At 45.2% G+C, this 10,779-nt stretch overlaps 1 protein-coding gene across 1 annotated transcript in view; it reads left to right on the top strand.

Annotated features, from left to right (window-relative positions):
* The first annotated feature begins 2,784 nt into the window (after window positions 1-2,784).
* GABRG3 (gamma-aminobutyric acid type A receptor subunit gamma3) overlaps window positions 2,785-10,779 on the top strand; it is a 311,180-nt gene continuing 303,185 nt past the window's right edge. The window contains exons 1-2 of the mRNA XM_033053092.1: window positions 2,785-3,207; window positions 6,236-6,384. Coding sequence (XP_032908983.1) covers window positions 3,155-3,207; window positions 6,236-6,384 — 202 coding nt within the window. The 5' untranslated portion in view covers window positions 2,785-3,154. The remainder of the gene's footprint in view (window positions 3,208-6,235; window positions 6,385-10,779) is intronic.

The following is a 10,779-nucleotide window of genomic DNA, read 5'->3' as shown; positions in this document are numbered from 1 at the left end:
AGGCTCAGCAAAGGCAGAGAGTATGCTTAAAAGTAAAATCATGTGAGTATTATGAACAGGAGGAGGAGAAATGACCGAGGCATGAGGTGTAATGAAGACCAGTGCTAAAGTATCCCTTTGGCATTAACGTGTAGCTCACCGAGGACAACAGAAGGAAAACCTTAAACATCACCTTTTCTTTTTTCTTACAGCCTGAGGAGAAGGAATCAATAATCAATGAACCATATTGCTCCGATCGAACCTTGGGGGTTTCTGGCACCCTGCAAGGAAAGAGGGAACGCTGTGAGGGTGTTTCTCGAGGTCTGAGTGACTCGATGGCCATACAAAGCCCCGATCACGGCGCAGGGGTAACCGAGCGCTCTGCCGCCGGCTGGAGGCAGCGCGGGTGGGGACCGGGCCGATCCAGGGCTCTTCCCGCTGCCGCCGCCAGAGGATGCCGCCACCGCGGCAGGATGTGGAGAGGGCGGGATGGGGCTGGCGGGCGGGGAAGAGGCGGAGCGGCTCCCGTCGGGGAAGCCACCTCCGGCTTTCTCCCTCTCTCCCGCCCGGGGGTCCCCGAGGAGCAGGGCCGCCGAGAGCGGGGATGCCGAACTGGACCTGCCCTCGCCATTTCTCTTCGTGAATCGCCGCCGGGGTGTCTCTGCCCCGGATCTTTCTGCCACCTCCTATCTGGCTCACTCGTGCCGCCGGCCCGGGCCGCCGCAGCCTTCTCCGATGCTGCAGCACCGCCACAGCTGTTCACACTGCTGGGCTTCTCCGAGGTCGGGCTAAGCTTTGATTTATTCAAATTTAGCGTGTGTGCGAATACACACATTTTTCTATATGGCCAGCGCAGGGGAAACCCTTCCTTGCAGGACGGGCGCTTCCCAAACGCGCGGCTCTGCGAGCCGGGACGTGGGAACCGCGACCCGGGAGCCCTGAATTGATGTTCGCATAAACAGCAACCTTCAGGAAACCTTCAAGTGCCGGAGCCCGGTGCCGCCGGGACTTTCCCGGTCTCTGGGAGGCGGCGGCTCCCCTGCTCGCTCCGTCCCGCCTCCCGCCCGCCCCGCAGCGCCGCTGTTCCCGCAAACTTCCCACCAGCGCATCGCCGCGCCGCTTGACCGCCAGCACAGCTGCTCCTGGTGAAACCCAGGCAGCCCCCGAGCATTCGCCTCCCGCTCCCTTCCTCATTTTCTCAGGGCAGCAGGCGGCCTGGCTTCCACCAGCATTTCTCTGCTGGTGGCGGAAAAGAGCACAGGACTTGTAACAAATGATTATTAGCAATTCATGGTAACTGCAATTAGCCAAAGTAAACACGAAAGAACTGCTGCATAATGTAGTAAAGAGGCGTTTAGGTTGGAAATAAAAAAACCTAACAAAACCTGAAAGATTGAAAGAAAACTCCTAAAGTGAATAACTGAGAGTTAATTGCCTGACTCACGACAGATTTTCCTTAAGCTGGGTTCTTCCTTCAAAAATTTACTTCTGGAACAGAACTCCCTACAGCCAGCTCTTCTAGGCATCATGTAGGTGTTATTCTAACAGCAAGATTGCATCTTCCAGCAGATAGTTTTTTGTTTTGTTTTGTTTTTTAATTAAACAATTAAAAACGACTCCCCCAGAAAATGGAAGTTATGTCTAAGGAAGAAGGAAATAGAGATTTACACTCCTGAAATTTCTGATCACAGGAAAGCGATGAGTCCCCATACCTTCGGTAGAGTTTCTTGTTTTCAAATTACCATTACGTAAGTGAAATTTTGTCACCTCCCATTCTGAAAACAAAGGAGAATATTCCAATTACCCTGATGCCTGGTGCAAAGCACCACATACCTGAAGAGAATTGAAATCGCTAAAAATCACATCTGTGCTGGTCCTAGTGGAGTAGAAAGACAAAAGTTGTCCAAACCCGAACTATTTTTGCCCTGAATACACTTGGTTGTTGTCTCATTTCCGAGTTCTCACAGCAGAAATAAAAAACCTAATTTACTCCTGAGTTCACAATATACACGTAAGTCCATGTGACCTGGTCTAAAGGGGGTCTTGTAGACCTTTTATCCGTGTATACATTTTTCTGGTATATCTTGTGCATATAAATGTGTACCCATGCATTCATACAGTGCATTCAAACTTCTGCATACATCCACCTAGATACAGAGGCATACAGAAACACACTGCCTTGCGTTTGTCTATCTGCCCGTGCAAGCAGCCGCACCGATTACATGGCTCTGCGCCTGTGTGTACATCGGGATGCCCGCCGCTCCGATCGTCCCGAAATGATCCAGAGATCATCCCGAGACCAGCGCCCGACCCCTCTCCCTCCGTCTGAAGAGAGCACTCCCAGCCCCGGGCGGTGGGGGGGCTTTCGGCAAGTGATCGTGGGGTTTGGGCGAGAGGGCATCTCGCAAAGCAGCAGGGGGATCCTTCCAGCGGCCGCCCTGCCTGGGGCACCGGGCTGCTGATGGGGAGAAGTGCCGGCTGACTGCGGCTGCCGGGTTTGCCGCTCCCCCTGTCTGTGTGCGTGTGTGTGCGCCCGCTGGGGCGGGGGCAGGGTTCACTTCCCGGCTCCTCCAGTTGCCGGCGAGGTGGGAACCTGTTGGGCAGCGAGCGGGGACGAGGCGCTCTCCGATGCGGGGCGGTCCCCGGCAGCTCTCCGGTGCCGCGCTGCGGGGCTGGCTGCGGGCAGGCGCTCCGCGGGGGGGGCAAGGTGCGCCCCTTCCCCCCGCCCCAGCCCGGCCCCCTCCCGGCCCGGCTCGGCCCGGCCCGGCCCGGGCTGCTCCGCGCCGTGCAGCGCCCGGGGGGCACGGCCAGCGCCGGCCGGGCAGCGGGAGAGGCCGCGCCGCTCATCCGGCAAAGGGGACGCGGCTCCGTGCCCGCTGAACACCTGTCAGCCCGCGGAGCCTGATTTATACCTGGCATTGGTTGCCTCTCCACTGGGGATTTCCCCCTCGTTCCACTTCTTCTGCTGCTTTTTTTTCCTTTTCCCTCTCGCCTCCCCCCTCCCTTCTCGGAGCATTGTGGAAGAGAGTGTTTTCTTCAGGGTATTAAGCTGAGAATACAGAGAAGGAGAGGCTCAGACCTTTACCTCACTGCCTCGTTCTCCCTTCCATGTGAACATTCTGCAACGTTTCCTTCGTCCTGCCGCACCTCTCACCTGGCCAGCGCTGTCCGGACCATGTCCGCTAAGCTCCTGCCGCTTCTCTTCCTCCTCTCAGTGTTCCACGCTTGGTAAGTCTGCGCTCCCCTCGCCTCCCTCCAGCCCTCTCCTCTCTACCCTGGGGCTGGAGGGCTGAAGTCCCATTTGCCGGAGTTTGCCCAATATTGGGCACGCAGGAAGAACAGCGGGCTCTCCCCACCTTGTTCCGCGCCGTGCCGGGGCTCTGTTCCCAAACACGGTTTATTACCCCTCTGCCATCCCGGGACCCGCCCGGCTCCGCGGCGCGCCCGGGGCGGCGGCACCGCCGCTGTCCCTTCCCGGCCCTGTCCCAGGGCCCTGTCCTGAGGCGGCCCGGCAGAAGTTTCCCCTCGGGCGGCTGCCGGCCCCGGTGGGACAGCAACTGGAGCTGCCCGGGCTCCCCTCGCGGCCCCGGCTGCCTCCCACGCCACCCTGGGGGACCCGCGGGCCGGGAGGAGGGACAGGGTGAGCAGGGGTTGCGGGATCCCCTGGATCACGGGAGGGGTCTGCCCGGCGGGATCCCCACTGTTAGAGGCTGGAGGGGCACAGCCGGCAGTGTCAGATCTGACCTTTGGGATTTCGGTCCTTCTGGTCGTCCGGGGCTGTCGTACACCCTCACGGAATAACCCAGGCAAAGGGGTCAGCTCAGCTCCCCCGTGTAGGAACCACTACAAACCAGGCTACAGGCGTGCTCAGGGGCCTTGCCCTCTCCTCCCTGGCAGCCTGCCCCACACCTGAGTGGTGTCTATCTCCTAAATCCCCACAGGAACTAAAGGATGCTTCGTACCAGCCTCCAAAGCAAGTGTGGGACACACCTATTGCAGGAAACAAACCATTTCTTGACAACCTCTCAGAGTTTTCTAGACTTCCTCCCGTGCAGTTTAAGCACAGTCTCTTCTCTGTCTCCTTACAGAATCAAAAACGATGAAGAGCTTGGGGAAGGCATGTAGCTTTTCTTCCTTCCCAGTTTGAGACTGGCTTGCCATCACCTATAGTTATTTTTCTGGGTATCAGGAACATGATAGGAATTGGTAGTCACCAGTAGGGGTTCAAGAGAAAAATGCAACCCGAAGTGCCTTGAAGGAGCTTAACTATATAGAGGCAAGCAATGGAAGGGAAGTAATAACTTTTTAAGGAAGAAAGCAAAACAGCTTGAAAAATACATGTCTAGTATATTGGTCTGATCCACTGTGAGATCTTTCCCACCTCCAATCTTAATCTAGCAAATAGGTAGGGATTTAAATGGTTTGGAGGTACTTTCTAGGAAAGAAGCTGCTAGAGTGAGGGGATCTAGAAGGTCTGGTAGTGCTTAGTTAGACTCTTGTTAGCGACTTGTTTTAAAGTAGCATCTCCCTGAAATGAGAATCATGATACTACCTGAACTCAGTTCTCATTTCCAGGTGCAGTCTGAATGCCTGTGGTAAAGTTGTGGTGGCTGCAGCAGAAAAAGACGTATGATTTGTCCTTCTTTGCTGTCAGCAATTCAGCACCACTGCAGGGTTTCAGCTTGGAAATATCAACCATGTATGTTCAGAGATGATGCCTCCTATGAGAATAGTTCTGTAACAGCAGTAGTAAAACACACTCATGAATCTGATTGGAAAAAAAATTCTCCCAAAATCCTCTTGAGATTTTTTAATGCTCACTGGGTGAATTATAGAGAGAGAAAAAAAAGTCAGGTTTTTAGAAAATACAATACCAATAACAGAAAAGTAGTGGTTGTCTATTCAAAATTTCATCTTAAGTTTTCTCTACTTTTACAACTCAGTTACGTGAGCTCTCTGCAGAAAATCCTCAGGGTCTAAGTTTAAAAATTATTTTTATATAGCAATTGTGCCTAGAGCAATTGTTAATTGTGAGGTCATGTTAAGTGATTCATGGTTAATCCTTGGGGTGCATTGGCTGTGGAGCAGTTTCAGTTTAAAGTTTCATTAAATTCTCTAATAGTGGTCTTCGAGCAATTTGAGGGTTGATGATGCTCTGTGATTAAATTTTTATATTTGTATCAGGTTTCTTTTATGTTCACAGATGGACAAAAGGTGAGAGAGAAAGTTGCACTGATGTGTGTAGCACATCCCATGAACAAACAAGACTGGTGCCCCTCATTCTCCACTGCTTTGAACCTCATATAATTATTGATATTTATGTAAAAATGTTGCAAAATGATTTCATATCCCCTGGGCAATTGCAGGTTGAAAAACACGATTCCTTCCATAGCTTCCACCATTGAAGTTATCTTTTCTCCTAATAACTTCCTCTCAGTCTGTCATAGATTTTTTCCAGTGAGAGGTATCAAACAGATTTGGTTTCTAAGATACCAAAAGGTGCATCTTCAAATCAACATTTTAAAGTCCGTGCACAAAAAGCTGCACAAATGAAATTAGTCTTGTGTGAAAATATCTCTAGCTGTGATTTATGGCAAAACTGTTGTTTCACCACATTTGCATTAATATACCCTTAAAATAAATATAATTCAACTATAAAAAAAGAAAGTTGCAACTCTTGTTGAAGTACTGTTTTTTTAAAAAAATTACTAAAGCTGCAGGGAAATTCAGATTAATTTATGCAATGTATTTGTGTGCTTGTGATAATCCATCTCAAATTCAAGGAGTGAGCTCTTAATTCTAAGCCTTGTAATACATTAAACTCTGAAATTCAGGCACTGAGAATATAATAATTTATTAATAGGATAAAATGATCAGGAAGCATTAACAGATCTGAATTTTTAATACTCTTATTAGCCTTTGTGCAAGAGATGAATCAGTTGTCTTGATGTATTAATAAAGTAATACTGCAGATGTTCACTCTTTGTAAAAGTATGTTGTAAACTAGTCAGAATAGGTTCATTAAAATACAGGATATAAAATAGTACTCTGATAGCTGTATTATCTACCAGAGTATAACTTTTTGAAGATGCTTCCAGAAGACAATTTCTAAACCATTGTCAATCATGACCTATCCACAGACACTCAACAATTGTTAATGAGAAAATCCTGTTGCACTTGTTGCACCCTGCTGCACCCTGTTGCATCTTATTTTAGTTATGTAAAATAATATCTATTTGTTTCATTTGTTTTGCAGTTCTACAAAGGTTGAAGAGGATGAATATGAAGATGGAACAGCTAACCAAAAATGGGTTTTAGCTCCAAAAACACAAGACACAGATGTGACTCTCATACTAAACAAGCTGTTGAGAGAGTATGACAAAAAGCTGCGGCCAGATATTGGAAGTAAGTACTACTTTCTGCACAAGTGAGGATGAGCTTCTCTGGGTGCAGAGAAGAGTTACTATATTCTGGAAGTGTGCAGAAATATCTGAGGAAGTGTAGATTAAGTTTTTTTTGGCTGAAGTTAATTTCCAAGTCAGTATTTAAAAAATGCTAATTCTCACAGTGGCAGTGACTTAGGGTCCTAAAACCTGTTTGGTTTGTACAGAGTTTTTGCAAGGATACGGAAGGGCTAGTTCTTAGGTATTCAGCAGGTCTTTGGCAGAGGAAAGAACACACATTTCATTTGTCATCCAGTCCATGCTGAAAATCTCGCACTCTGAGAAGCAAACAAAACCTCAGCATATTAAATACAGAAAGTAAGACACAGCAAGAGAAGAATGTGCACCTATTATCTTCAAAATATGATCCTGAAAGTTATGTTCCTTAATGCTGAGAAGAAGGCGCTGGGATTTGCCTGTGTATAGGGCAACTCCAGAGATGATCTTCCACAAACCAGCAGACATCTCCAGAGATGATCTTCCACAAACCAGCAGACATCTCCAAAAGAAATCTTATAGAATCAGTGTCTTGTAGTCAGCATGACTATGTATAAGTATAAAATTTAAATAAGAGCCAGTAGGTACCTGCATATAACCATCTTGGACTATTTTATTGTTTAAATTTGTATAATGAGGTTTCAAACCAGTTGTGAGGTTTTTGGGGGTGTTCTGGTTTTTTTTGTTTCTTTTGGGCTTTTTTTCCCATTGTTTTGTTTTAGTTTGCTTTTTTTTAGTGCTCCACCTATTATAGTTATGCTTTTTTTTCCTGGTTTGTATTCCTAGAGTATAATGGCTGCAGCACAAATGCTGCTCAGTTTGTTCACAGCAAGTTTGTATGACAAAAATCAGAGAAAATTTTTCATTTATGTTTACTGTACCTTGCATGTGCTTCAGAATGAACTGAGAATGGGGAACACTCAAAACATTCCCCTAATATAATTTGCTTTTCCTAAATATTTGCAGGAATTAGAGGGAGAATTCTTACCACTGATTATAAGTGAAATTATTGTTTGCTAATGGCACATGTACTGATACACTTTCTAGGTGATCCCTTTGGATCAGTTTAGAGGGAAGTAAGAGCCATCTGTATGTAGTCATCATTACAATTATTAGTGTGTCATTAGCTACAGTATAACACATTTGCAAGAAGAAAAAAAGAATGTCCTGTGGTATGAAAGAAAGGTTATTTTTTGTAGCTATTACTTTGATTTTCCGTAGTATTTATAAAGATCTTATTTGATAGGTGTGTCTGTTTTTATCACAAAGTGACATTTATCTCTCTTTACTTAAATTTGTCATACTGGATTTAGCTACCCTTAATATCTGATGGAGAGGTTCTTTAATGCACTTTCCCACCCATATCAACATCTGGAAGACAGTCTCACGCAAGTTTTTTGATTTATTTTATACACTGTGTCCTCAAATCATTGACTTAAGGCAGAGAGAATTACATTATGCTTATGTGGGGCAAAATAGTCATTCAAAGTCCCCATGTCAGTTGCCATAAAATCAATAGAGGTCAGACATCTCTTACGGCACAGGGAAGCCATTGTTACCAAAATAATTCCTTTTGTCTCTCCACATTTCATAAATCCTGTTTTAGAGAAAGGAGTTGAATTACACAGCTCCTCATATATCAAACAGATTTTACAGTTTTCAACTACATCTATTTCTATCAAGTATCTTGGTCCTAGGCCATTTTTTGTCTTTGATAGCAATCTGGCTATTTCAGAACCTGAGCTGAGTGTTGTTCAAATGCTGCAGAAGTTAGTTCATCGCTGCTTCCTCCCCTGGTCCCTCTTTGCACCTCTCCTACCTTTGATGCAGATAAATAACATTGCCCTTTTGAAGTTGCAGAGCTGTCGCATTTGGCAAGGAGAGCACAAGGGGAATGCTGGAGAATCAGGCATTACAGATAACTTCCCTGAATTGCTGGTTGGTGCCTCACACATAAGCACATCTTCCTTTCCATCTGGGAGTTGGTTGTCCTCCAAACAGGGTGGTTGGCATGTTCTTGCTGCCCTGAAGGTTTCAGTATTAATACAAATACTCTCAACCATAATACCTATCAGCTAGAGCACAAAGGTAGTGTACCAGATAACACAGAGCATACAGCAAGAAAACGCACGTTTTGGAAATTAGAGGAAGCATGGAATGAACCAGTAGAAGAAGTGAGAAGTAATTCTCAGAAACAAGCAGAACTTCAGCCAATACTGAGGGTTAAATCCAGGACTAATAAACAGTCACCTACTCATTGAGGCCTTTACATTAGCATGGTACTGCTGGAAGTAAATTGTCTGACTCACAGGACAGGGACACTCACCATTTCATGCCACACTGCTCTTCACTCAGTTTTTCAATCCTTTATTGCAAATCCACTATTTCTAACAGTGTGTAGCTTTAGCTATGGTCCTAAGGAAATTATCTTTGTTCTGAATACAGTTAGAAAGGCCTAGGAAATACTTCGCACTTTCTAAGGTTAGGATTGCCAATTTCAGATCAGTTGGGAAGATAGTTCTGCAACCAAAAACCATGGAGAGGAGAAGACTGTGGTGAATAAAATGTATCAAAGTGATGCTGGCCAGGCAGTGGCTTCTCTGTGGTTTTTCATCCTTCTCAGGTCAACTGGTATTTTGGCTAGCTCAGGTATATGTGGGTCCTGCCTGGCACAGGCATATTCTGGGTGCCCTTTTGCCATACTATGGGCACTGAAGTCGTCAGCAGTCACATCCCCTCCAGATCAGCAGTACAGCCATCGGTGAGTGATGTGAACACTTAGCTACCCTCTTTCTTCCTCTGTCTCTCAAGCACATCTAAACCACTGTAAAGAGTGTGTAGGTCACTGCTTGGGTGCAAGGCTAGGACTTTTTTTTTCCTCATCCTGGCTTATGCTTGGCCTCAGCTTCCATATAAATGACTGTTGCTCAGATCATGGGCACAAGCTACTCTCAGGCATCACCTGCAAGGTTCCAAGGATTTTTAAAGAGCGGATTGAACAACCTAAATATTAGGCAAACTTGTGAAGGCTATTAGCAAATGATACCTTAGCAGGACCTGTCTCCCTAAAAGGGGCCTTTGATCTTTGGAAACAAAGTGGTGTTCTACCAGCAGGGGAATGCCTGACTGCATCCCCTGTGGCCACACACTTGGCACAGTTCTTGTCTCCATTAACATCATGGAATTTGAGGGTTTTTATTTTATTGCTGGCGTCTGGAAAGTTTCTGTTATACCACCAAAAATACCCACCTTTTTGAATTGAAAAAAAAAGAAAGAAAGAAGATATAGCACTTTATACTGAACAACTAATAACAGTGTACTGATTAGATCAAAAAGAAAAGTGTTTTATGATGTAAAGCATCTTTTCACCTATTTTTTTCTAGCAACAATTATAGATCTGAGATACTCAGGTCTCTTGCGTGGTATGAAAGGCACCAATCCTAGAAAAAAGCTAAACCAATTCAGAACTTTGAAGGTCTTAACATCTCTTCTGTAGGCAGGTATCCTGTGTTTTGTTTCAAAGCGTTTTGAAGTGAAGATCTGTTCAATGGATATGCATAATTTTTTACGTGCAGGAAGACTTGCTACCCTGCAAGTGTGCTTTTTGTCTTCCATGTTGATTTAAACCGTGAAATTTAGTAGGACCAAGTTCTGGCCCTGAAATTTTACTTCCTCTTTATTAACAAAATGAAAACAGAAATATTAGGAAAACAGGGCACAGAAGAGAATGATGATAATTACAGCTTAAAAAACTCAGTTTCATTTAGATTCTAGTGACAAACTAGATTTTTTTTATCATTGCTCTTTTTTTTTTCCTTGGATTGACAGGTCTAAAATTTAAATTACAATAAAAACCCCACCACACAAACAAACAACAACAAAGAAAAGAAAACCCAGAAATTAAGCAAAACACAGTTTCCTTCAAAGTCAGTTTATTTCAAAGAAATCCTCCCTCTCACCTTCCTTAGTAGGCAGCTTAGACCACAACAAAGTTCTGGAAAAGAAAAGCTACCTTCAGAACCTTACATAGTTTCAAGCTTAACTTCAAATGGAATATAATTTGTTTTTAACAGAAAATTTGTAACAAAGTGGAAAATTTTCCAGTCACATTCCCTCAGTGAGCTTATGTGTGGGAACTAACATGTTATCTTCTTTCATTAGGAAAGTTACATTACCCATCAAAAAAGTTAGTATGTGAGAGGTTTCTGCTATTAATAGTGGGAGGGAAAAGGTCTCACCCTGGATTAGGCTTTGAATGGCAGAGTAGTTTTGTATTGCAGGTTTGCATTCTCTGTTTCTCAGATATATCATTACATTAATGAAGCCTCTGAATTGCATATGTTGAGTAAAGCTTCATCAG

This window comes from Catharus ustulatus, chromosome 2 (assembly GCF_009819885.2).
Source record: "Catharus ustulatus isolate bCatUst1 chromosome 2, bCatUst1.pri.v2, whole genome shotgun sequence".
Lineage (NCBI taxonomy): Eukaryota > Metazoa > Chordata > Aves > Passeriformes > Turdidae > Catharus > Catharus ustulatus.
The sequence above is the reverse complement of the archived record's forward strand: the minus strand, read 5'-3'. Positions and strand labels throughout refer to the sequence as shown.